General features: G+C 51.3%; 1 protein-coding gene and 1 long non-coding RNA gene across 13 annotated transcripts in view; one reads left to right on the forward strand and one right to left on the reverse strand.

Annotated features, from left to right (window-relative positions):
* SP2 (Sp2 transcription factor) lies at window positions 1–24,768 on the forward strand. 3 transcript variants are annotated; one of them, XM_047706405.1, is made up of 8 exons: window positions 106–134; window positions 1,648–1,760; window positions 13,504–13,580; window positions 14,315–15,289; window positions 20,194–20,506; window positions 21,743–21,917; window positions 22,142–22,335; window positions 23,544–24,768. In XM_047706405.1, exons 3-8 carry the CDS (start codon window positions 13,518–13,520, stop codon window positions 23,642–23,644), a joined length of 1,821 nt encoding a protein of 606 aa, XP_047562361.1. In that variant the 5' UTR covers window positions 106–134; window positions 1,648–1,760; window positions 13,504–13,517; the 3' UTR covers window positions 23,645–24,768. The 3 variants fall into 3 exon arrangements, with proteins under 3 accessions (XP_047562360.1, XP_047562359.1, XP_047562361.1); XM_047706404.1 differs by lacking the exon at window positions 1,648–1,760 and having other exon boundaries at window positions 1–134; XM_047706403.1 differs by lacking the exon at window positions 1,648–1,760 and having other exon boundaries at window positions 86–134; window positions 13,501–13,580.
* Window positions 155–26,585, reverse strand: part of LOC125086854 (uncharacterized) — a 31,328-nt gene continuing 4,897 nt past the window's right edge. For 3 of the 10 annotated variants that reach the window (XR_007123280.1, XR_007123283.1, XR_007123279.1), the window contains 4 exons: window positions 17,811–18,196; window positions 16,401–16,522; window positions 11,030–13,110; window positions 9,058–9,375 (listed from right to left, as the gene is read on the reverse strand). This is a non-coding gene — a long non-coding RNA (uncharacterized LOC125086854). Of the gene's footprint in view, window positions 943–8,731; window positions 8,770–8,992; window positions 9,376–11,029; window positions 13,111–16,400; window positions 16,523–17,810; window positions 18,197–26,585 lie in introns of those variants that run through there. The other 7 variants (XR_007123286.1, XR_007123287.1, XR_007123281.1 and 4 more) reach the window with 7 other exon arrangements.

Here is a 26,585-nt window from a genome sequence, read left to right on the forward strand (position 1 = left end):
ACTCTTATTGGCGAACGCTGCCGTCGCTCGGGCGGTGGCGGGCTCCGGGATTGGCGGGTGCTGGGCGGGCGGTGTCAGGCTCTCGGTGGCGGCGGAGGCGGCGGAGGCCAGGGAGGAAGATGTCGTAATGAGCGGTGGGTCCTGGCCGCTGCCGGCGGGGTCTTCCCGGCCCCCAAGGGTCGGGAAGACGGGCAGAGGCCGCAGGGACGGGGAGCCGGGGCTGGGGGTTCCCCCCTGGGGCCGGGCCTGGCGCCGGGGCCCGGCTCCGGGAGGGGCGGGGGAGGGAGGATTCCCGCCCGGAGGAGGAGCGGGGCTGGCCAGCCGGGCGGAGGCACCCGGAAGGGGGCGTTCGACTCCCCGCCCCCTCGGAGCCCGCTGGGCGGGAGGGTGGCGCTTCCGGGGGCTGGCGAGAGGTGCGGGCAATCGGGCGGGCCTGCCATCCCCTCCGCCCGGTTGCCGACCCTCCTCGAGTGCTGCCCGGCCCGTGGACGTAGCCTGGGTCCGCCCCGAGGAGGTGGCGGACGCTCGTAGTCCTTACCGTGTGTTGGGGGGACCCTTCTGCACTCTGACTCCGGGTGCCCACCAGCGATCAGGGCCCTTCCGAGTGCAGAGAGAGGCAAGGGAATGCTTGAAATGCAGACGGCGCCAACCACATGGGCACTCCTGGGCATAGAACCCAACCTGCTTCCCGATGTGCACCAATGGAGAGATGGTGTCAAGACACGAGAGCACCCCCTAGGACGGATGACTTCTCGCCTTAGATTGCAGAGTGGGCAGAAACCTCCGTTTAATGTTTTTAGTTGAGTCTTTGAGCACCAGCTAAATAATGCAAGCTCTTAGCCTAATTGTGGGCCGTTTAAGAACTTGTTGACAAAGAGTTCCCAGCCTGTTAGCTGATGCTCCGTGGGGGGGACTGCTGATTTCCAAAAGCCAGGTGCAAACCTAAGGGATGACAAGAGAAATAAAATAAAACAGATAACTTACTTTTTTCCTCCACCCTACCTCCATCCTCATTGCTGACTTAATGGTTTTCAGCCTCCTATCCTGCTTCTTGGCTTATGTTCCCAGTGGCTTTCTAATTAGTTCAAAAAGAACTGTGTCTTTTCTGGGCAGTTGAGAAGCCTGTCTTCAGTGCACTCCTTGTTTTTTATTCCAGTATATCCTCATGTTTGTTTCTTAATTAACTTGGCGTAGAGGGACTCCCTCTGGCTTTTCTCTGCACATTCTCCCAAAATTTGTTTTTCTTGAGTTTACTTCTTGTTCACTTGTTGATTCCTAGAGAAAAGGAGGGAGGAGCTAGAGATCTGCTTTAAGCAATGAATTGGCTCATGGTCCCCCATTACACTGATTTTAAGGGATGATTTACAAGTGATGAGTGTTTCAAGGTACACTAGCATGCACTATCTAAAACTTGCATGCTCTAACCCGAAGGCATTCAGTATCATAATGGAGGACTAGATGTTGAGTTGTGTTTTGGGTAAGATGTTTAGGGTGTTGGTCAGTTCACAGAGAGGCTGTTAGAGGAACAGTGGTAGAGTCCACACCATAGAAGTAATTTTGATTAATAACACAAAGATACGTGTTGTCTGCAATAATGAATGTAACTGCAGTGTCTTATATTGTTTTAAATTCTTGTGTGTGATGAAGGGGGTGAATCTGTCAGACAACCTTGCAGTTGGGCTGATGATGTCAATGTTCCAGTGGCTTCTAACAGGCATTAATACTTGTTGGAAATGGATTCTCATTGGCTGGGACGATTGGTAAGTTTTCTAATTCTGGTTCTTCCACTTGGTTGTACAGAGGCTTAACCTCTTCATTTGAAAGCAGCAACAAGGAAAAAAAAAAAAGCTGGTATGACGTAGTTTTATGAACCCCTTGAGCTAAAGACACAGTGTCTTTGTCAAGGAGACCCAAGTGGAGTTAGTTCATAATCAGATCCTCAGCTGACTGCCCAGTAGGGAGAACTGGCCCCTGGAGGAAGAGTTTGCATCAGTGTTGACAGCACATGGGACTGGCCAGGTTGCTTGGTTGGTTGGTTGGTTGGCTGGTTTTTCTATTAGTTTGGGCCTCTGGAGGCCTGTCAGAGGAGAGAGGAAGCTGTGAAAAGATTTTGGCAAATTACCTGGGTCAAGGAGCTTCAGGGCATAAACAGCAGATAGGGTGGTTCATTTGGATATCTTGGCCTCAACTTCCTCCTTCTGTTGATTAGTAGTAGCCCTCTGGAGAAGCTGGAGAGTCCCTGTAGCCTGAACCGTCCTTTGCTATAGGCATGTGATAATTCGAGTCCTCTTTAAGCAAGTATTGCCCATCCAGGGCTCTTACGAAGACATTCTAAACTTGTTGCTGCCAATCAGTAGAGCCTGGTATTGGCTTGAGTTCAGCAATCTAGACTTTGTCACCCCATTTCTATGATGGACATGTAGCATGTTCTTTTATTGACTAATCTTCGCTCCCTCTATTCTCTGTTTACACACGCATTGGAAGCCTTGTTTCCAAGGATTGAAAAATGTAATTATTTTGGAGGGGATGGGCAATGGCCACAGAATGAAAGATACAGAGAAACACTGCTTTAAAGCATGTATAGAGTATTAGAAAGTGTAGAGACGTGAACACTTCTGAGATTAAATCGTTATATGTGGTCCAGCTGAAACCTTGAGGGCTGAAGACTTGAAGTAAAATCTATTTGGAGAAACTCCAGTACTTTCTTATGAGTTTATTGGGTGATATATCTGTTCCTTTGGGTAGCTTAACTGGATTAGGGAACTTCTAGTAAGTTCTAAGCTAGGAAAAGTGGGCCTACATGCTGGACCAAATTAATACAAGCTGGACTGAGAAATGGACCTCGTGATGGAATGCATTTGTTGATGTTTTTGGTTATTTGTTTTTTGCTATGAATTAAGAAGGTAAAAACATGCAACATTACCAACTCAAAGGCATTGTCAGCCTAAGTAGGGAAGGGATTAGAGATCGCCCTAGAAAAGATGCCTCTAGGTGGTACTGGTAGATTTGTTCTAGTTGACAGGATTCCAGAATGGAAAACTGATTTTTCTGTTGCCTTAAGGGATGCTGGAAAGAGAACCCAGGAGCAAGGCAGCCTGCACTCGCTGCTAGGGGGAAGCCACGCGTCGACCACGTGTGTAGGAAGTGCTCTTTCTGAGTGCTCCCAGGCCACCACAGACATGGGGGGGGGATTACTGTGCCTCATCAGGGTGGGCTCTGGGGAGACGAGCTCTGCTCAGGAGCAAGAGAGAGGGAAGAGGCTGAGTGTCCAGTTTAGAGGTTGCTCAGTCTGCGCCCATGAACCGCTCCGAGTCGTGCTGAGATGTCACGGCTGTTCGTGTCACGGGAAGAGCCTGCGCGCAGGCCCCCCCCGTTTGAATGCTTCCTCTGGAGACCTCATTCCCTTCGCTGTAGTTTATTTCAGCCTCAGAATCGCGTACTCTACCTGGCCAGGAGCCTCACTGCATCGCAGTGCCTTGATGTAGCTTGGATGACTGGTGTTGTGATTCTGAGGGCTCTGAGATGCCGGTTTGTTGTTATGCCATGCTTTAGGCCGTTAGGTGGCCTCTTTCATCTCAGCCCTGGGGTGGATGCGGCCCAGGAGCCAGCAGCAGGCACTGGCCTGCACCCTGCCAAATGTCCTCTTTCTAGAACTTCCTCTTTGGGGTATTTGTTACCTCTCCTCTGAGGCTCATGGAATCACAAAGCGGCTTCTCAGAGACAGCAGGCAGGGCCATGTGATTGGAAGGGGAATATTTTTGCCCCTGGTCCGTGTCTAACCAAAGTCTTCTCAGATTGGCCTCAACAGACTGAAACCTTTCTGAGCCTTCAGAACAGTAAATGGTAAGGCGGCTCTCTCTTCCCCAGGGAAATGAAGTCAGCCCTCAACTCAGAACCAGTCTGCGCCCGGGATGAATTCAGGAGTGACTCAAATAAATGTGCTAAAGCAGAGAAAACGTGTTTGTACAGAATGCACTTCTAGGGGGAAAATCTGTATCTTGCTTTTCTTTTTTTTCCCCTTCCCCAAGACAGTTGTGAGGTCAGTATTCTTTGCACCATTTCCTGGGCCTGCTCTGTCAGAGTGGACTTTCCACCACTGACCTCGCTGCCCTGGGTCCCCACACTCACTTCTCCAGAGCCCCTTCTAGGACCGCTGGGTATGACCCAGGCAGGATGCAAACCAGCAAATGACAGTCACGTTTGGAGGAGAGGATTTCATAGAGCAGGTGCTCTAATTATCTGAACTCATTCGGAAAAGAACACCCCCCCCCAGCCGTGTATTTTAATCAAAAGAATCATTGAAATGTGGTGCCTGGTGTGTGGTGAGGAGGTGTGGGCTTGGAGATATTTGTCCAGGAGCAGGACTGGCCGGTGCTTGTCTGCACACAGGCACTTGTCCCCTCGTGAGGTGACTGGCAGCTTGACAGTTTCATCTGGGCCTGCGTCAGCTGAGCTGAGCTGGCAGGTGGATCCCAGCCTTGTGCCAGGACACGCACATCTGTGGGTTTTCTCTTTTGGTTCTTAAACTCCACTGAGGCTGTCCCACTCTGCAGCCTCGAGGTTTCATTCATTAATCCATTCAAAGAGAATATACTAAGCACCGACTGTGTGCCTGGTGGGAGGGACACATCAGTAGGTAAAGCAAAGGGAAATCCCTGGCTTTGGGAAGCCAACATCTCAGTGGGCCACGAAGTAAGTAACTGCTCGGTATGAGATGATGGGAGGTGCTAAGGAGAAGAACAGAACAGAGGACAGAAGAATGTGAAAGGGTGCGATTTTCATAGGGTGGTCAAGGAAAGTTTCAGTGAGGAGGTGACATGGGAGTAAAACCAGACAAGGGAGAGAGTCAGCCATACTCAGTCCAGGGTAGGGGGCAGAGGGTGAAGGAGAATAGCAAGTGCAAAGGCCCTGAGAAGGGGCCAGACCTGGCATGTTGGGAATCCACAGGGAGGCGAGCATGGCTGAAGCAGTGAAGGGGAGTGACGGATAGGTCAGAGGGGTGACAAGAGACAGGTCACGTAGGGCTGTTATGTGTCGCGGTGGGGACTTCGGTTCTAACTTTGAATGGGAGAGGGGATGCTGTTGGTGGAGCTCTGAGCAGAAGAGTACTATGACGTGTGGATGGGTCTCATTCTGATTGCATGTCGAGAATAGGCTGATGGGAACAATAGTCAGAAGCCTAGCTAGGAGGGTTTTGCCCTTAACCAGGGGAGACATGATGCAAAGACCTGAATCTGGGTGATAACGAGAGGTGGTGGCGAGAGCAGTCAGATTCTGAATATATTTTGAAGGTAGAACCAAAAGGGTCTGCTGACTGTCAGATGTAGTGTGTGGGGGGAAAAAAAGAAGGGGCAGGGATGACTTTCAGGGTTTTTAGCATCAAACCGCTGGAAGGACGGAATTCCAGCCACCGCATGGGGAAGTTTGAAGGAGACACGGAATTAGGACGGTATCAGGGGCTAGATTTGAGATGCTTGTTAACATGTCCACGTGGAGATGTCAGTAGGCAGTTGGATTTACAAGTCTGCAGGTATAAATTTGGAAGTCATCACTGTACAGAACCTATGTATTGTTGGTTTTTTTAAAGCTGTGAAGCTAGATGAAATCACCTAGGAAACCGGTGTAGACAGAAGGAAAGTAAATGCTGAGACGGCACCCTGGGGCCACGCAACCAATTAGAATTTGAGGAGAGGAGGACCCAGCAAAGGAATCTTTGAAGAAATAGCTAGAGAGGCCAACCTGGCATGTGGGTCCTAGAAGCCAAGTGAAGAAAGTTTCAAAAAGAGGGGTCCGCAGTCAGATCAACACATAGAATGAGGCCCAAGAATTAACTGTTAGACTTAGCAGCGTGAGGTCACTGGTCACATGAGCCGTTTATGTGGCGAAACCTGGAGCAGTTCCAGGAGTGGCAGGAGAAGAATTCGGGATAGCAATTATGGGTAACTGGAAAGGGATTTTGCTTGCAAAGGAGAGAAATAAAGGAACTTAGCTGATGTAGGGAATTTTAGCTTCTTAATGAAATTGTGGGCCCCCATAAGGGTCCTGGACTGAGGCTGGGGTCAAAGTTGAGCACAGGGAAGACATTATGGCTCCTGAGGTGTCTGGGTGGTGACAAGATCTTTTCCACCTTCCTCCTCTGGCCTGAGGCATTAGCAAGCAGCCACTTACAGCTGTCCTCCTGAATTGGAAGTCAGTGAAGTTCCTTTTACCCTTACTGAGCTCTTCTGTGTGGTTATTATGCTAGAGACTTGCTTCTCAGCACTTTCGAGTCTTTAACTACCAGTGCTGCTCCCTCCAGGAGGCCACTTCTCTTAGCTCATTTAGAAACGCCTTTGGAGCTCCAACTTTGTTCTCTTAAACCAGCCTCAGCTTGCTTTTCCCTTACCGGCTCTGAATTCTTCCAGGCCAGGCAACTGGGAGAGACTGGGCTTAGAAACTGTTCTGTTGGCTTCCGGCCCAGCTGAGCTGACCAAAATAGCCAGCAGAAGGGCTGTTTGTGCAGAGTGAAATTCCTCCAGGGGAAATACCATAGCGGATGGCCAAGAAAGCCATGGTAGGAACCCATGAGGCAAAGGGAAAAAAAAAAAAAAAAGGACAGTACCCCCGAGGTCTGGCTATGGCGTTTGACCGGAGTTCTCTCCAGAGGGAAAAGAGCTTCCTAAAGCCTATTGTGGTATTTCTTAGGACCCCTTCTCTCATTCCCTGCATCTCAGGGGTAGTGCTCCCAAGTGAAAGGCCACTGGAATGGCCTCCAGTCTGATGGCCAGGGCTTCAGCATCCTGTCTGAGGCCTCTTCCTGTTACTGGTGCTCCCAGCCGGCCCAGGGGAAGATCTGTAGGACAGATACCACTCCCTGCTCTGTGACTGGGGTGAGTGCTGTGAAGGGGGCTGTGAGGCCTATACACTGGCATAGAACAGTGGCACCTGACCCAGACTTGGGGGCTGGGAGGGAAGAGGTCAGGAAGGGTTTTACCTGAGTTATAAACCAAGCTCTAAGGACCACAGACGGCCAGATAAATGAGAGAGCACAGACTTGGGCTCCAAGTGAAAGAGGGCATGTTACAGTTCCAGAGATAGAAAACTCCTGTGGGGAGAGTTGGAAGAGCACAAGATAAAGGAGAGGTAGAGGGGGGAAGGGCAGATTGTTTTGGCTTTACAAGCTTATCATAAGATCTTCTGGAAGCTATTGAAGGGTATAATCAGGGGAGTGGCTGGATGGGATTTGCATTTTAAAGATTTCTTCCAACACTGCTAGTGGAGGCTGGATTACAGTGGGCAAGGCCTGGGAACCCATATAGAAGGCCTTGGGCCATATTCCAGGCCGAGCAGAAGGTGGTTAGTGCCAGGGTAATGGCGAAGGGGATGGAGAGCTGTGAGTGGATTGGAAAGAGGTTTATATTTAGGAGGTAGAGTCATGAGGACTTGATGAGTCACTGGCGATGAGGATGACATTCAGGTTTCCTTGTGATTAGAAATACCAGAGAGAGGCTGGTTGAACCAAAGGCGCGTCCACCCTGCCGGCGCTGAACAGCCGTTGGGTCGGGTGCTGGGCACCCATGCAGCAGTGCTGGAAAACTGGCCGGGCCCATCCTGGGCACCCTCCTGTGAATATTGATAGACTTTAAGCCCGTGATTATTTAAAGGGTGGGGAGGGTTATCAGAGGGCTTAACCTCCCCTCAGGGGTCTGAGTAAATGACAAAGTGCATCCTAGTGGGCTCTCCAAAAATTTCGCTGGGAACAAACCAGCCTGAGACCCTAAGGGTGGGTAGGTATTAGTTAGAGAAAGGAAAGGACAACGGCAGAAATGCCAACTGCAAGGATCTGGAAGAGGCCTGTGGAGGCTGGGGATGAGAAAGCAGGGGAGAGAATGGGCAAAGGTGGCAGCCCAGTGGGGGCAGTCCTGTGGCATCCAAGCAGAAAGCCCCCAGAGGGCTGGATGTCCCTGACTGCCACTCGGGAGACAGGGGCCACACACAGACCCAGGAGTCCTCAGTCTGTGGACAGTACCTGAAGCCTTGTGAGTGGGCATGGTCACTCGTGGAACGGGTATTGGGTGAGAAGGAGGGGTGTTGAGGAACAGCAGTACTGAAGGATGGCAGAAGGAAGACGAGCCCACAAGGGGAAGAGGAGGTGGGAGAGATAGGAGAAGACCGTGGGAATTTTGAGGAGGAAATAGTCAAAGGGTCAAGAACTGGTAAAGAGGTTCTGTTGGGTCTTGGTGACCTGGGCAGGAGCCAGGTCGGCCGGAGCCGCTGCTCTGGGAAACGAGCAAGTGAGGAAGGAGGGCAGCGGTAAAGTGCTGGCGGCTTTTCCACCAAGTTGGCCAGGGAGGGAGGGGAAGAACTGGCTGTAGCTGGAGCGGATGGTGGTGGAGATGGATGATCTGTCCACAAAAAGCCACAGGCTTGGGGTGGCGGAGAGGATGCCTTTTCTGCCGGTATTGGAACTAAACTGGCTTCCAGTATGGGGGAAGGAAAGGTGGGTGGTGCCATCAGACCCTAGACCCCACCCCCAAACCCCCCAGTCTGGCAGCCTTGCTTGATGCCCCTGGAAGTTTCCTTGGAGCCAAAGAGAGCTACTCTTACTTGTGTAATAAGTCACGGTAAATCTTCACCAGCCAAGGGACTGTTGGGAAAGTTTTAGCCACTCTGAATTAATGAAAGTCGGAATGACTGAGCTCTGAAAGGAGTGCAGCTTTTCTTTCAAGAATACTCAGTAAATCCCACTTACCGTATTGCTAAATGTAGGTTTCGGTGACCGGATGTAAACTGTTAAAAGCAAATATAGTAACGGTTAAAATGGTAGAAGTGGCATAAAACAATTGCGCGATGATGCCCAGGGGTCCCTTTGCAGTTTTCATACACTAGTTAGCCTCGCTGTGAATAGTACGAAGACAAATTTAAGCACAATTTATGTCCAAATTACACGTTTAAATACATAGTTCCAAATTAATGAGGTTCAAAGTGCCTTTGATCACAGTCTTGCAGTTACCTATCTGCGCTCCTTCGGAACCACTTTTCATTTTCAAACACCCAACTGGAAATGCTGCTTTTTTCCCTTTCATGGTTAATCCCCGGATATAATTCTGCAATGACAGGGAGATCAGTCTCTGCTTTGGTTGCCCAAGCCGCAGCCCAGGGGCCGCAAAGCTCAGAGGGACACTGGGAGAGATACTTACACACATTGGTTTGAGAGCAAGAGGGTTCTTTCAGGAGCCGGCTGGGGAGGAAAATGAAACCAACAGAAAAGGTGCAATGTCAGCCCCAGCAGTTCTGGCCGCTTGCTTCAGTAAATGCTGCTTTAACTTCCTAACTGAAGAATCGCTCTGATCCCAGCCCCATCTCCAAACTGATTTGAGTCCAGGGTAAGGACGCCTACAGGGGGAGAGAGGAAGATGGGAAAGGGAGTTGAATAAGAACCATGAGGCCCGTTTTCATTTCATCGCACCCTGCTCTGTGCCCTTCTGTTTCCTTAACGGAAGGTATCTGCAGGAGGGTCAGTCCCCCATTTTAGCTAAGGGGAACCTGAGTCCAGGGGCGCCTCCTGGGAGAGCCCCTGGCTTCCCTTCCCAGACTTGGCCGCAACTAACTCAGCTTGTGCTTTTAACAGCAACATGGTCTGAGAATTTAAAAAAAAAAAATCTTAAAGATCATCTAGTTCTGCTTCCCACCCCATCTAGACCTCCCCATCTCCAGCAGAAACACACATCCTGCCTCTGTCTAAACGATACCAGAAAAGGGAGAACATGACCTCAAAAGGCAACTGATGACATTTTTTCAAAGTTCTCCCTTCTGTTAGTCTGCAGTCTGCCTTTTTTTTTTTTTTTTAAGATTTTATTTATTTATTTGACAGAGATCCCAAGTAGTCAAAGAGGCAGGTAGAGAGAGAGGAAGGGAAGCAGGCTCCCCGCTGAGCAGAGAGCCCACGGGGCTCGATCCCAGGGGGCTCGATCCCAGGACCCTGGGATCATGACCCGGGCGGAAGGCAGAGGCTTTAACCCACTGAGCCACCCAGGCACCCCTGCAGTCTGCCTTTTTAAAGCAGACTCTGCATCCAACATGGGGCTCAGACTCACAGCCCCGAGATCAGAAGTCACACCCACTCTCTGCTGGGCCAGCCAGGCACCTCAGAGTCTGCCTTCTTGACGTCTCCACCCTTCATGAAGTCTTTGAACCAGGGATGGGATGAATGCCCTGGTGGGTGTCACTAGTCCTGGCACACCACTGCTGCTGTCCTCTGAACAAGCTCCAATTGAAAATGCCCCTTTCAGGGGCGCCTGGGTGGCTCAGTGGGTTAGGCCTCTGCCTTCGGCTCAGGTCATGATCCCAGGGTCCTGGGATCGAGCCCCGCATCGGGCTCTCTGCTCAGCAGGAAGCCTGCTTCCCCTCCTCTCTCTCTCTCTCTCTGCCTGCCTCTCTGCCTACTTGTGATCTCTCTCTCTGTTGAATAAATAAATAAAATATTAAAAAAAAAAAAAAGAAAGAAAATGCCCCTTTCAAAATATCCCTCAGAACGAAACCTGACACTCCAGATGTGACCCAAATGTGCAGAACACACTAGGACGATTTTTTTATTCCTCCATGATTGAACTTTCTGGGAATGCAATCCCAAAATTGCAGTAGAGTTCTGGCAGCCACATCTAGATTCTCTTGTCTCGCGTTTAGCTTTGAGTCAAACCCACTGGGGCTTTTTCACAGAACCACTATTAAGCTCTGTGGTTCCGTCCTATATGTATGCGAGGTTTGTTTTTTTTTTTTACCCCAAGTGCAGGATGTACTCAACTTCAAAGTTTAAACCACTATTTAGTGATCACCCACTGTGTGCTCGCTGCCTCTGTAGTAATTATTGATGCCTGCCAGGATCCCAGGAGGGTGCTGTTCCCTCTGTCCTGTAAATGGCACAGCCTGAGAGGGGTGCCCCAGCCACCCCATGGATGACGGCATGGCCCAACTCTCATTTAGGTCTAGAGCTTTGTGCTCCAAAGCACTCCACCTACTAGTTTTTAAAGATCTCTCAGAACCCTTATACGGACAGCCAGTGTTCTTACTATCATCCTTCTCTGTTTTATGACATCTGCGAGTTGAACTTTGCTTGGTCTTCGCCTGGTTTTCCAAGCTTGGGTAGTGGATCGGCTACTCTAAAGCCACATTTTCCATTCTCTAGGGCACAGAACCAATTGAGTGAGTCACTACCAGCATTTAAAAAAACGAAGTAGAGTAGAAAAATACCGAAGCCCATCACACATAGTAAGAGCAGATTGTATTTCAGGAGACTCACCGCGTGAGCCCGGGACAGGGAAGCATGTGGGTGTGCACACACTGGGTCCTCACGTAAACTGTTTTTATAAGTGTGGTTCGTGGTCTAAATGGTTGGAACGCCATGGCTCTAAAGGAAAACTATTTTTGAGTCAACTTAGATCGTTTCCATTATAATGCTGCAACTTTACTTAATTATGCACGCAAATCTGTTTATCAGCTCCTTGACCCAGCTGCTATAAAATTAAAGAACTACCAGATAAGCCAGGAAAAGTCCCAGCAACAGCCCCATTCTGGGCGGGTGACATTTGAATGAATCCGGATCACTGTTGTCAGCATCAGCACGGCTGACTTGACACAGGCTGCTTGAGTTTCTCGCACACCTACCCTGCAGTGTCCCGTGCCAAGCGGCACACCCCTGCCACGCTTCTTGAGAGCCATCATCCCTCACTTTGCACAAATATAGCATGAGTTAAACATGCAGAATTAAGTTGTCTTAATTAGCCCACGCAGTCAGTGGTGCCACTTGGCACCAGTACAGTTGTAAATACACACACACACACACACACACACACACACACACACACCGGCCCCAAAACACACAAAGCTTGGTAAAGAGCAGTCACCCAGCGGATGTTCGTTTTTAAAAGATGCCCATCAAGGTGATAACACAAGAAGAAAACATTCTGGCAGAAAAAGCACGCGGCTCCAAGGAGAAGCTGCAGACCCTCACCCTGGGATGCCCTCCACAGTCTTGAGACGCCCTGGCTGCCCTGGCAGCGGCAGGTCCCTCAGCATGCACCGATCTCAGCCCTTTTAGGGGGAGGCACATCGGGCTTAGCCCCCAGATGAGACCATCCTGCCTGCAGTTTTGTCCCTTCACGTTCTTTTAAGAATATTATGAAGATTTCATTCAGATGCCTTGTTGAAATAAAGACCACAGTCTGTACCTTCCCCTTGACATCCACGTGAAACCCCATACGCAAAACCCCAAGACACAGCATGACTCCACTTTCACAGCCCCGTACTTATTCCTTACGGTCACTGTTTCCTCCAGGAATTGTAGTGTGCTGTTTGCTCATGCGTTCTCGGATTTGCCAAGGATCAGTGTCTGTCATATTTCAGGATCTTCCCTATACGATTTTGTCTAGAGCTGCCCTTCGGCTTCTCACACAGTTTATTTCTCTGAAATAATAACCTTGTTTTCTGTACTTCCCTAAAGCTACCTTCCAAAGGTTTCGGATGCAAGTCTCACTGCCTGATGATTGATGAGCTACAAGATGGCATAGATTCTGTCCCCAAATTCTCAGGATTTCCATTTTACTTCTATTTCTCTTATATCAGATTTAAGTTCAGAGTAGAGATTCCCTTCATTACTTCCTCAACATTCTTTATTTTCCTTTATTAAAAAAAAAAAGGCAGAATAGAGTATATTGATGGTGGGAAAATGAGAAAATCCAGAAAAACCAGGATAAAAAATTCTTTAAGTCAAGCAAAATTCTACCCCCGCAAAATAATGGGTTTTAGCAGTTCAGCATTTTAAAAGACTTTTCCTGCCGTGTGTTCACATCTAGAAATATGTACACATTTAACAAAAATAGAATTTACTCTATTTTCATTCTTGTCATTATATTCATTTCTAGTCTTGGTGAAGCCTTTGGGGGCCGTACCTGTTATCCTACGTAAATTCACTTAAAGTGGTTACCCATGTGCTGAAGATCGTTCCCTGGGCCGCGGGGCTTTTGTGGTGAAGGCCAAGTGCATAGTACCTAAGACTTCCCCACGGAGCAGGCGTGTTCTTGTCAGGGATCCTGGCTGAGAGATGCTTCTTTCCCAGGCTGGCTTGGCTTCTGGCTAGAGCAGAAGTGAGCAAGAAGCTTGGGTTAGAACTAGAGGATTAACCGGAGTTGCTGCACCAAATAAGGATTCCGACCTAGCTAGAGAGAGTCAGCAGTACCCTGCAGAGACAGCTCCCTTAGGTCACTGAAGCTGGTCTTGGCAAAGTCTGGGATGTTTGCGTTCTCCCAGGCTTCGTGATGGCTGGGGACGGGACCAGCTGCCCTCACAGCCCGGGTCGGACAGGTCATTGGAGGGCAGAGGTCATCCACTGAACAAGATGGGAGGTGTGAGGAAAGGTTAACCTCTCAGAGAAGCAGCAGCAGAGAGAGGCACAGAGGGGATCGGAGGCCAGTGGGCCTGGGTTCCATGGGTGCATCGTGTGCATTAGTCCGTCTTTTCTTCCAACAGATCCACAGACCAGCATGGCTGCCACTGCCGCTGTCAGTCCCAGTGACTACCTGCAGCCCGCCGCCTCCACCACCCAGGTGAGCGGGCAGCCGGCGCAGAGGGCTGGGGGTGGCATCAGCCTGGAGGCACTCACTGAAGGTGACAGCAAACCATAGCTGGAAACTCTGTCCTGGCTTGCTGTAGACACCCTGAAGCGGGAAGGCTCGGTTGTCTCCTGTTTCCGAACTGAGAAGCCCGGGCCACTTACCAGAGGTGGCCCGGCTGAATCAAGGGGCAAAGCTGTATTAAACTCAAGGTCCCTTCCACCAGACCCACTGACCATAAAAGGGAAATAGAGGCTGTGTCCCTACACTCCAGAGGCTCTTTCCTGGTCGCCTCGAAAGAGCAGCCTCCCCACTTTACCAAAGTGTTTATTCTTCCCGTGACCTGTCCCGTCCTCTTTCCCTCTGTCCCCATTCAGTCCTTCCTCAGCTGAGGAATTGGGGGCCCCTTAACCCCTGTGATGGGCCAACGGACCTCTGCCTGAGAGCTGAGGATAATTCCATGACCCGCTGAAACACAAGGTTGCTGGGAAGTAAGGGTGTTCATTCACCCTGTCACGGGGCCTTCTGGAGAGTTCTTCCTGAGAAAGACATTGCCTACCCTCTCTCCCTCAGAGAAAGAGGAGCCAGCAGGGAAGGGAATGATGGCGGCACCGTGCCTGCCACAGAGGCGGCGAAGAGCCTGCCGAGAGGAGAGGACCGCAAAGGGCAGAGGTGGTGGCTGGGCAGCAGGTTCATGGCTCACCTCTCCTCTGCTTGTTCTCCCGCAGGATTCCCAGCCATCTCCTCTAGCCCTGCTGGCCGCAACATGTAGCAAAATCGGCCCCCCGGCAGTGGAAGCTGCGGTGACGCCTCCTGCTCCCCCCCAGCCCACGCCACGGAAACTCGTCCCCATCAAACCTGCCCCTCTCCCTCTCAGTCCTGGCAAGAATAGCTTTGGAATCTTGTCCTCCAAAGGAAACATCCTCCAGATTCAGGGGTCACAACTGAGTGCGTCCTACCCTGGGGGGCAGCTGGTGTTCGCTATCCAGAACCCCACTGTGATCAACAAAGGGACCCGATCGAGTGCCAATATCCAGTACCAGGCGGTCCCGCAGATACAGGCGAGCAACTCCCAGACCATCCAGGTCCAGCCCGGTCTCACCAACCAGATCCAGATCATCCCCGGCACCAGCCAAGCCATCATCACCCCCTCACCATCCAGTCACAAGCCTGTCCCCATCAAGCCAGCCCCCGTCCAGAAGTCGAGTACGACCACCGCCCCTGTGCAGAGCGGGGCCAATGTGGTGAAGCTGTCGGGCGGCGGCGGCAACGTGACGCTCACTCTCCCTGTCAACAGCCTTGTGAACACCAGCGACTCCGGGGCCACCACTCAGCTCCTCACGGAGAGCCCCCCCACCCCGCTGTCTAAGACTAACAAGAAAGCCAGGAAGAAGAGTCTCCCTGCCTCCCAGCCCCCCGTGGCCGTGGCCGAGCAGGTGGAGACGGTGCTGATCGAGACCACCGCGGACAACATCATCCAGGCGGGCAACAACCTGCTCATTGTTCAGAGCCCCGGGGGCGGCCAGCCAGCCGTGGTCCAGCAGGTGCAGGTGGTGCCCCCCAAGGCGGAGCAGCAGCAGGTGGTGCAGATCCCCCAGCAGGCCCTGCGGGTGGTGCAGGCGGCATCTGCCACCCTCCCCACCGTCCCCCAGAAGCCCTCCCAGAACTTTCAGATCCAGGCGGCTGAGCCCACGCCTACTCAGGTACCACGCGCACCCTCTGCGCCTGCCTCCCGCTCATACTGTGTTCCCCCTGGGCTTGCTCGGAACAGGTTGCGGATGCATCCGGGTTGACCTGAGTGCTGGGAGTCTGTGACATCTGGGGTGGGCGGTGAGGGGCCATTTCCGCCGACATACGGGGTCTCTTCAGTTCAGACGGTTCTAGACAGCTCATCCTTAGAAATCAGATGAGACGTCCCTCTACACCTGTATTGCGGTCCGCTTTTTCTTTTTGGGGGGAAGTCTTTTTTGGAGGGTGGGTGGGGGCAGATACATACATTTTAATAATAAAATCTGCTTTTTACGATAGAACTACAGACTCAGAACGGTAGCAAGAATGAAACAAATCTCAGGCAGAACTGTAGAATTTGATTTAAAGCAAGAAAACAAAGGAGACGGATTCCGGTCATTGTTAATGGCAAGGAAAAATATAGGAAGACACAGCCCAGCTTGATGGCAGGAACACTTACGCTAGATTCATCTGGGATGTTAATAATTCAGTAAGAATATTCTTATTGGGGGCTTAGATGAAGGTGCTGGATTACTCTAGAACCTATTTGGCTCTGTGAGGCGGTTTTATTCTTTGTGTATGCCTAGTAAATGCCAGAGGTGATGCCCATGTTGCAGATGAAGAACCTGGAACTCAGGAAGTATCCAAGAGCTTATGGGGCACGGATGACAAAAGCCAGGATTCAACTCAAATTTCTGACTTCAACCCCCACGCTCTTTTCCACTTTTTACGTTGACTTACTGTTTTTCGCTAGAGTTACAGTTGAGGACAAGGTGGTGGTAGTGGTGGTGGTGGTTGTTAAGGATCTTTTAAAATATAAGGACCCAGCTCCTGCCACTGAGGAATTTATAATCCAGTTGTTTGGAGAAAGAACTGAAGCATCACGGTGAGTGACAGTGGGGAGTTGTGTCCTCTTCTGGGTGGAAATGAGATTGAGCTGTGGACAAGGAAGTCACAGAGGAGGAAAATGAGGCCTGGCCTGGAATGCCTCCTCCCTCCTGGCATATTATATATTGCCAAGTGATTTTCTTTAAATTGTTTAATTTGCTTACTAGAATTCCTGTGAGGTTCCATTACCAGGCCTACCTGACAGATGAGGAACTCGGGTGATGGCGGCTTCCGTGCATATCCTTGGTGGTACCTCTCCTCCCTTCCCTGAGGTCCCACATCTTGAGATTGATGGAGGCAGGGCTTAAACCCAGGTCTTCCTAAGGAAATAATCATACATACACAGAAAGTTTTACCTATGACATTATTTCGTAAAGATGACACAGCTTTCTAATATCCTGAAGTGCTGTAGATCACACAAGTGATACTACAGTTAATAACCTTACAGCTAACTAAATTCCTCAGAGTGGGGCAAAGCCTATGCATATGTTTTGGAAAGGCATTATATTCTGTATCCGAGAGGGGCAGTCCACAGCCTGAGGTCAGACCTGGCCCACGCTTCTGCTTTTGTAAATAAAGCGAAACTGGAATGCAGACGTTGGAATGCCCGTGTGCGCTGCATTCGCACCACAAGGCAGAGACCTCATCGTGACCCGCAGAGTTTAAAATATTTGCTGCCTGCCCTTTATAGAAAAAGTCTGCTGACCCCTGCTCTATATTATGAACAAAAAATGTTCTAGTGACAAAAACTTCAGATACACAGAAAATAGCAGTGATGTGCAAAAAAGGCACGATGAGATTGATCTGTTCATTAAGGGATAACAGGACGTTTGTTTCTTTGCTTTTAACTGAGAAACACAGTCCCAGATGACCCAGGAATTAAAAATAACCCTAGTCGAAATCATAGCAGGGTTTTGGTTTTTTTTTTTTTAACAAATAACTTTGCTCCTGGATCATCTGAGTGTAAGTTACCACCATAATCCCTGTGACTTGCAAATGTTTTATAGAACGTGTCTCCTCATTACATGCAAGGACATTCTCCATGACAATAGTACAACCATCAGACCTAGGAAGCCGGCAATGAAACATGCCAGTGTCTTTCGTTCCCCAGTCTTCACTTGATCGGCACAACCTTAACGCTTTTGAAGGCCACAGGCCAGTTATTTGGAATATGTTCCTCAGTTTAGGTTATATGATGTTTCCTCGTGACATGTGGGTTGTGGTTTTTTTGTTTTGTCTTGTTTTGTTTTTTGGAAATATCGCAGACAGGATACTGCGTTCTCACTGTACCTAAAGGGGTACGTGATTTCGGTTTGTCTCAGTACTGGTGACAAAGTGATGTTCGCCAGATTTCTGCACCTTCTTTTCTTTGTAATGAACTAGTGTTTTGTAGGGAGGTACTTTGACATGATGTGACTATCCCATTCTTCATCAGACTTTTTCCCACTTGTTTTTAGTATCTTCTCTTATGATAGAGATTTTCTTAAAGTTAATGTTTCATTTTAGAAGAACTTTCCATTTACAGAAAGGGTGCAAAGGTAGTGCAGACCGTGTGTTTCCCCTCTCTCTTGGTTTCCCCATTGTTAATCATCGTACGTGACCAGGTACCTTTGTCGAAATGAAGACGCTGACATTGGCACATATCACATGTCTCCCCAGTTACCTCAGGTGATAGCTTTTGGTCCTTGTTTTCCATGATTTTGACAGTCGTGCGGTGTATTGGCCAAGTATCCTACAGACTCTCCCCCACTCCGGGGTCATGGGCTTTCAGAAAGTATGCTACAGAGGTGAAATGGCCCTCCCATGTTATATGAGGGGCACGTGCTATCCACGATGTCCTGGTGACACCCTGTCCCTGATGTTAACCTTCAGCGCTAGTTAAGGCCATGTTTGCCAGGTTGATCTTCGTTGAGAGTTGTACTTTTCCCTTTCTCTCTTCTTTGGAAGGGCATTGCTAAGTCCCATCTTCAGGGCTGGGGATTGAACTCTCCATCCTGAAAGACAAAGTATGTCATATTACTTGGAATTCTTCTATCATGAGAAGGTTTTTTCTTCCTTGCTCAGTTTACTTTTTCAGTCATTTATTTATAGCAGTAGGGGCTCATGTGTATTTATTTTATACCTTGCGTTCTAATCCAGGACCATGTTATTTATTTTGTTGCTCACATTGTTCTGGCTTTAGCCATTTGGAGGGCTTCGAGGTTGGCCTCTGTATTCCCCGGCCTACTCCCACCTTTTTTTGTCATTGTTCATTAAATCAGCTTTGAGATACTCACATGCTATGAAATTTACCCTTTTAAAGTGTACAACTCAGTGGGTTTTAGTATATTCACAGTGTTGTACACCCATCCCTGATGTCTAATTTGAGAACATTTTCATCACCCTAGAAGAAACCCTGTACCTTTAGTCGTCCCTCCTCATTTCCCCTCCCCACCCCCCAGCTCCCCTGGCACCCATGGATCCATTTTTTGGTCTCTGTGCATATACCTATTCTGGACATTTCTTTTAAACGGAATCTGACAGTAGGTGATCTTTTGCAACTGACTTCTTTCACTTAGTAATAGTGTTTTCAAGGTTCATCCCTGTTGTGGCAGGCGTCAGTGCTTCACTCCTTGTCTCTCTTAGCCCCAGCCCTGGGATCGACCGTTCTTCTTGGAGAGTGGGATGACAGTCGTTTAAGTCTGTCTTTCTCTTCTCCATTTATTTATTTAGGTTAACAGGGATTGTTAGGTTTCCATTTTATTCGGTGGGTTGTAATCCGTTAGTATTACGATTTTGATGTTCCGGTTATCCCCATTTGACCCACTAGTGGGCGCCCCCTCAAGCTGGCTCTTGTGTCCTTTTCCTGTGTTACCCCCGTTCCTTGAGGACCTTCTTACTTGTTGGTACCACAGGTGTTCCAGGCTTTTCTTATACTCTCTCTGCCCCCAAACCTGGCATGAGCTCTTTTCTCCAAGGAGCCTTGGTTCCTTTTAGTGGAGCATGATATTTAGAAGCAAAGACCCAAGTGCTGGGCGAGCTCATTGCCCCTGGGGTGTTGCTGCTCCCAGCCCTTCTCAGCGGACACAGCCAAGAGCTAATACACATACACATGCACATATATGTACACACATAAGGCCTGGGTGGGTGGATACAGGTGTGGACACATACACGTACACCTACATATACACACACATTTATATCTCTCTCTCCATATTGAAACCCACGAGTTTCCACAATATCTTTAATACCTGTCTAGTGCCACACACTTCATTCTAGTTTCTCCCTTTCCATATTTGTATACTTCTTCTCTGACGGTAAGAAACCTTGCTTCCTTTGGCCTCCATATATTCCTTTCTGGATCTCAGCTCTCCCACATGGACATGTCCTCGGCCCACTCGTGCCCGGCCGCTGTCATCACTGCCACACAAAAGCCCTCTTCGTCCCATTCAGGCTCTAACATGCATACCTTGACGCCTTTTGAGACACATTCCCAAATTTCCCTCCAGCGAGCCCAGACCACCTCACACTTCTGCTCCTGATGGAAGAGTGAGTGCCTGTTTCCCTGCTGTCTCGCCAACAGTGAACATTATATTTTCTTTTTCCATCTCTGCCAATCTGAGGTGGAGGACAACTGTTTCTCATTGATCGTACCTCCTAAGAGCTGTTTTCATTTGGTGGTCATTCACGGTGCATCTTTTGTGACATTACCATTTCACTGCCTTCTAATTCTCTAATTCTGAGGGCTGGCATTGTATCTTTCCATGCTAAGTAAATTCAATGTTTGGTTTCCAGTCAACAATCAGCATTTGCTACCTCAGTACGGGGATGCCATCAGCAGCGTGAATGTAGGTCTGGGCCAGTCAGAAGAGACTTGGGTGGACCGAGAGGCTCCCCCACTTATCTCTTGGGTGGTGCTGGGGGGGGCGGTGACACTGCATTCGAAGGTACCAGAGGAGTGGGAGGCCCAGTCTGTCCTGGGGCGCTGACCCTTTTGCTCCCGCTCTTCCAGGTCTACATCCGTACGCCTTCCGGTGAGGTGCAGACAGTCCTTGTGCAGGACAGCACCCCGACAACAGCTGCAGCCACCTCTGCCACCACCTGTAGCAGCCCGGCATCCCGTGCTCCCCATCTGAGCGGGACCAGCAAAAAGCACTCGGCCGCAATTCTCCGGAAAGAGCGCCCCCTGCCAAAGATCGCCCCCGCTGGGAGCATCATCAGCCTGAACGCAGCACAGCTGGCAGCAGCGGCCCAGGCCATGCAGACCATCAACATCAACGGGGTCCAGGTCCAGGGCGTGCCTGTCACCATCACCAACACCGGCGGTGAGGGGGGGCCCCTGAGTCAGGGTGTGGGCAGCTGGCTCGTGTGCCCCACCCATGAGAACTTTGGGCCAGCCTGGGGTTCCCAGTCACCATAGCAAGGACACTGCCCATCATTTGCCTGGCCCCTTCTAGTTTAAGAGTATGTCTGCTTGGTCCTTAAAACTGTAAGGACCCCAGTGAGATTGTTTAAGACACACGTTGGCCCCACCTGACAGCTGAAGGTCTTGAGTATAATGGAGAAGTAAGATGTACTCAGGAAAGCTCTCCAGCTAACCTGCCCATGCAGATTGGTTTGGTACAGACCCAAGAGAGGTGGTCAGGGGAGGTTCCAGGTAAAGGAACTTGAAAGAAGGCTTTTAGAAGGAGACAGCCTTGAGTTAAGGTGGGAAGGAGAGGATGGAGTCTTCAGCAGTGGGAATGGCTTGTTCTGCAGTTCGGTTCGGTAGTAACACTTGATAGTATTTACAGTGCGAAAGCGCCTTGCACATAAGCAAGGGAACATTGTAGCTACAGAGCAAAAATGGTTCCTTGCGCTTTAGCTGGGTGTTCTTTAACTGGGCAAAGAGCACTTTTCAAGGTAGTGGGAGCTCTCCGCATCTCCTCTCTCCATCCTTACAAATGCGTTTACTTACACATCGTGTAAGTGTGTGCACTTACACGTTGTGCGTCTGGGTTAGGGGCATGGGATGCCTCCACTCGGAGAGACCAGTGTTAGGTCAGTCACACTCCCCCTGCTTGGGAATGGCCTTATGCAAGTGGAAAGGACTTGATTTTGTCCTGGTTTCTCACTCTTAGTACCAAAAATCCCTGGAGACCTTCCTGGGAGCAGAGTTGGTGTCTGAAGAGGGCCTGAGCTTGGAGGAGTTTCCGAAGAAACACTCCAAGCCAAGCCAAGACAGGAGCTTTCCGCACTGAAGTCACCCGGGCAGGGTAGTGACCCGGGACACCGACTGACATCAACTGCCTGGGTTCAGATCCAAGTCCTACCAATGATTAGCTCTGACCTTGATAAGTTATTGAGCCTCAGGTTCCTCAGCTGTAAACAAGGGATAATGGTGTTTGATTTACGGAGTTGTGAAGATTAAGCAAGTTAATACATCTGAAGCCTCAAAAACCGTATGTGGCACAGTAGAACTTCTCAGAAATAGGAGTTGCCCCCATGATGCCTTTTATCGTGGGCAGACGGGTGTCTGGCTTCCATACCCTCAACTCCACGCCCCCCACCCCGCCCCACAGGGCAGCAGCAGCTGACGGTGCAGAACGTCTCCGGGAACAACCTGACCATCAGTGGGCTGAGCCCCACGCAGATCCAGCTGCAGATGGAGCAAGCCCTGGCAGGGGAGGCCCAGCCCGGGGAGAAGCGGCGCCGCATGGCCTGCACGTGTCCCAACTGCAAGGATGGGGACAAGAGGTAACGTGGGGGCGGGGGTAGTCCAGACCACCAGCGTGGCACGTGCCCCGTTGCCCCAGCCCTCCTCTGGGACACAGATGGAAAGGGCTGTCCTCCTTACCCTTCCCGTGCCCTTGAACCTGACCTCTGCATCTGTTCTCCATCCTGTCCTGGCTCCATCTTCTACCTCCTCCCTTTCTCGGCTTCCCGCTCCCTCCGGGCCCTCCCCTCAACCCAATTCCCAGGTCTGGAGAGCAGGGCAAGAAGAAGCACGTGTGCCATATCCCCGACTGTGGCAAGACTTTCCGGAAGACGTCCTTGCTGCGGGCCCACGTGCGCCTGCACACCGGCGAGCGGCCCTTTGTCTGCAACTGGTTCTTCTGTGGGAAGAGGTTCACCAGGAGCGACGAGCTGCAGCGGCACGCCCGCACGCACACAGGTGAGCCGGCCGCACCCCCTCGCTGCCCTCAGCAGCACCCCAGCTCCTGGCCTTGCCAACGGGCTGCCCCACTGAGCGCAACCTGCAGACTCTTCTCGAGGGGTTGGAGGGGGAGGCAAGGATGACCCAGGAAATTCTTTCAAGCCAGCCCTCAATGGCAGTGTTTCCCAAGCGGAGGCCATTTACCTGCCCCAGTGTCCTAGACTTCGCCGCATAGTTACTCAACAAGCCCTGACATAGAGGGCCGGCATTGTATGGTGCTTATAACCCATGAACTCATTTAACCCTCAGAATGACTCTGTGGGGAGCGCTCTTTGAATCCATTCTACTGAGGTCTAGAGAGGTGGCCACATCACCCAGCCAGTGACTGATGGAGCTAGGTTCAACCCAGGCCCTCTGGTTCCCAGGTCCACACTCCGGGTCACTTTTCCACACTGCCTTTCCTCTCTTATTTACCAAATGATTTCCCGTGTATTGTTTCACTATTTGTACTCATCTGTGTCCAGTGCCATGTGTTTGATCCCGCGGGCTTGATACCATAGTCATATGTTTTAATGCCCTGGCAAATAAATACGGGACTATAAAACAGAAAAATGTTCGTCCATCTCCCACCAAACACCGCTGCCGATATCTCCGGCGGCCCCCAGTACATACTTTGAGAACCACTGCTAGAGCGAGGGCCTCCGTGAGCAGACCCTTGTCCTGGGACTGCTGTCCTGGGGATGGGGATGGAGCACACGACCCAAAACTATAGCCCCTGGGCCAATCTGCCGCCCCCCGCCCCGCCCCGCAGGGGCCAAAGAGTCAACACTCAGAACAGCAGCTGGCAGGTCAGCAAGGAATGGGGCTTTCCTGGGAGGGGAAGACAGGGAGCCGGGGTTAGTTACAGGGATGGAGATCAGAAGGAAGCAGATGACAGCCTTCCCTAGGTGCAGGGACCAGCAGCTTCAGGCAGGGGAGGAGGGGTGATGCGGGAAATGACGTCAAAGGAGATGCGGAAGTGACGTCACTCGGGCACAGAGAAATGAGAACTCCCAAAGGGTTTGGGGGAGTAGACCCTAGGGAGCAACTGGGTAAGCAGGAGGTGGGTGGAACAGGGTGTTCAGGCCAGCTTTACAGGGTGCCCCTCACGCCGCACACGCACTCCCTTGTCTGCTGGGACCGTGTCTGCACGTGGGCTCTGAGTGACATGCGTCTTGTCTTCCCAGGGGACAAACGTTTCGAGTGCGCCCAGTGTCAGAAGCGCTTCATGAGAAGTGACCATCTCACCAAGCATTACAAGACCCACCTGGTCACAAAGAACTTGTAAGGCCAACCTAGCCGAGATTCAGTCCCTCATCTGCGTCCTGCCTGGGCCCCTGGTGGAAAGGAGGTCCCTGGGCTGCCCTGGGCCCCTCCCTTCTGTTCTGCGATTGTCCCCCCAGGAAGGGGCTCCGCTGCCCCGCACTCGCCTCCCTCTCAAGCCCCTTGGCTCCGCCCTGGCCCTCCCCTCTCACCTCAAGCTCCCGGCCTGCCCAGACCGTGGACGTTGGCCGTGCCCAATGAGACGTTCTAAACCAGGACGAGTGGGAACCCTTATTTCCAAAGGAAAACATGAATTTCACTCCGTCGAGGAGCAAAGTGAGCCCCCCAGTCCTCTCCCTCCAACACTGCCGGAGTCGCATTGTGCCATGTCTCTCTCTCTCCCCCCCCCACCCCTCCCCAGCCCCGCCAACCACCTCGGATGCCCTGGGACCCTGCACCCAGGGCACCACTGGCACTCCCCCTCCCCCGGAGAGGCTCACGGGGCTGCCTCCACTCCACATGCCCAGCCCTGCCACAGCTCTCCTCCAGCACATTCCAACTTTCTATTTAAAAAGTCAAGCTACCCACCGATGCCCTCTTTTTCTATGGAGAACGTTGCCTTATACTCTACTTCAGATGATGAACACTGTGTATTGTGTGTGCTTTAAAGTTTTATTTAATTGCTCCTTCCTCCTGTCCTCGTTACTCACCTCCCCCACGCCTGCTTCAGTTTAGGGTTTGGGGGGCAATGAAGAGCATACGGATTTTTTTCTCACTCTAGCAATTCTCTTTTCTAAATGACACAGCATTTCAACTCGAATCGGATTCAGATAAAAACACCTTCACCTCCTGATCCTCTTCCCTCTCCCCCTCATCCCACCCCTGCCGGCCCCAGCCCTCCTTGTGTACAGTGTATATTGTATAATGGACAATTGTGTCTACTACATGTTTAAAAACATATTGCTTGTTATTTTTGAGGCTTTTAAATTAAACAAAAATCCAACTTTATTTTTAGTTGTAACTGCTTGAGGTATGTTTTATGAATTAAGTGACAGATTTGTTATCCTTTATTAACGATGTACTTTGTTGGTCAGCACTGGGCTGACGAAAATTTTTTCTTGCTAATAAATTTAGTTGCCTGAGGCAAAATCTGCAACCTGGCAGTGCAGCTTCCTTTACCCCTCCCCTGGGAGAGCTTGGAGAGGGGGACTCCAGAAGAGGGAGCCCCGGCCTCCCCCAGCAATCCACACGGGGATCAAGGCAGGACCTGGCCCTCCTGACCTCAACAGATGCAGGCCACAGCCCAAAAAGGGCAGCAGCCACACGGACACCCCCCCCACCCCAGGCATTGGCACGAGCCCCTAGAGCACCTGGATCCAACCTTGGGGCAGGGCCCCGTGCTGGCGTTCCCGCTCTGCAAGCCCATTTTGCAGGAATGGGAGTGGGCGCCTGCTCTGCCGGCAGACCCAAGCCCCAGCACTGCTTGCCTTTGGGGCAGTGAGTTCCTCTGCTCAGCTCCCTGGTCCTGGGAGGAAGGCTTCAGCCTCCAAACCTGGTAGTGAGAACTGTGGGGGGGAGAGAGCCAGAGGGCCTTCGGCTTCGTCACCTCCAGGAGGCTGGAGAGTCTGGAGGAAAGGCAGTTCCATTCCCAGGGGGGAGAGCTGGGCACCCAGCTTTACCCAGGAGAGGACCCCAGGCACGGATTGTGTTTTCCTTCCGTCCTCCAGCCCAGAGAGGGCAGCACAAGTGCCGCAGCTCTGCGGTTTTGGTGGGGCTTTTGGGTGGGGTGGGGTGGGGTGGGGTGCAGCGGTGGTGCACAGAGCTCTGAGAAGAACGTCGGTGCACGTGTTTAAACCCAGCGGGCCCAGAAGAGCATCTGGGCTGAAGGGAGAAGTGAGTCACACGGAACAGTGTGTGCTTTCTCCTAACAATCGCTCCTCTTCACCTCAAAGGGATACGGCGAGGGTCGAGGCTCATGTGCCAGGCCCTGCCGGGCCGGGTGCTGAGCTCTCCGCTCCCTCCCTGTTTGTCCTCTGTCACTGGCGGCCTGCCTTGGCAACCAAAGAGCTTTTCCTCAGAGCCAGTCCACCCTCATGTCTACAGAAATAAAAAGGTTATGACCTCAGGTCACAGGTTCTCTGCCCCTGATCATCGCACACAAGCCCTTTGGGAGACCCAGCCCAACAGTGCTTCTCCCCTGGCGCCGCAGCCCCGCAACCAGCTTCCATCCGGCCTCCATCTCCTTGCTGCACAGGCAGGGGGGAGACGTGAGGAGTGTCTCTCCCTTCCGGAACAGTGTCTTGCTGTGTTCTGAGATGGGTTTGGTGGAGGGAAGGGGAATATTATTAACACATTGCCCACTTTTTGCCCCATGGCCCCCTCAGCTTTGCTCTTCTGCACAAAAAATGATCCTTTCCTAAGAGCGTGCTTTTTTCCAAGTCACATGCTTTTATGCTTCCTGTGCGGAAACTCCCCCGACTCCTGGGCAACCTTGGGTGATGAGGGTGCCAGGCCCCAACGTGCAGAAATGCCTGTTGGCACTCGGGATTTCCCCTCTCCGGTGAGATACTCAGGTTCAAAACTTAGACCTGACTATCTCTGCCTCCCGTGGGGTGCCAGAGGCAGACAGGGAGTGGAAGAGCGCATTCTGCCCGGCGTGGGTGATGGCACGGGCGAAGAAGGGACACTGGTGGCAAGTGGGCCCTCCTCTGCCTTAATCTAGCCCTGGTTTACTGGAGAATTGCTGGGCAGGGGGGCGCAGGGGGCTGTTGACGGTATCATGCAGCCCCGGCTCACCCCAGGCCAGAGGCGTCCCCAGGACATCTGGTAGGCCCTGGTTGAAAATCTGGGAGCAGGCCACCCCCAGCAGCTCAAGAGTGGGGGCCATCCTGCCCAATACCATCCTCTGCCCCCTTCCCTCCTCAGGGTCTTCTGCCCCAAGGCCACCACACACCACTCCCTCCTGT

The sequence above is a fragment of the Lutra lutra genome, chromosome 16, assembly GCF_902655055.1.
Source record: "Lutra lutra chromosome 16, mLutLut1.2, whole genome shotgun sequence".
Classification (NCBI taxonomy): domain Eukaryota; kingdom Metazoa; phylum Chordata; class Mammalia; order Carnivora; family Mustelidae; genus Lutra; species Lutra lutra.

What these genes read in the sequence shown, in the direction of transcription:
- SP2 (XM_047706403.1), top strand. An exon ending in CCGCCGCCTCCACCACCCAG is followed by an intron (nt 13,581 to 14,314) that starts GTGAGCGGGCAG and finishes GTTCTCCCGCAG; the next exon opens with GATTCCCAGCCATCTCCTCT. An exon ending in TGCAAGGATGGGGACAAGAG is followed by an intron (nt 21,918 to 22,141) that starts GTAACGTGGGGG and finishes CCCAATTCCCAG; the next exon opens with GTCTGGAGAGCAGGGCAAGA.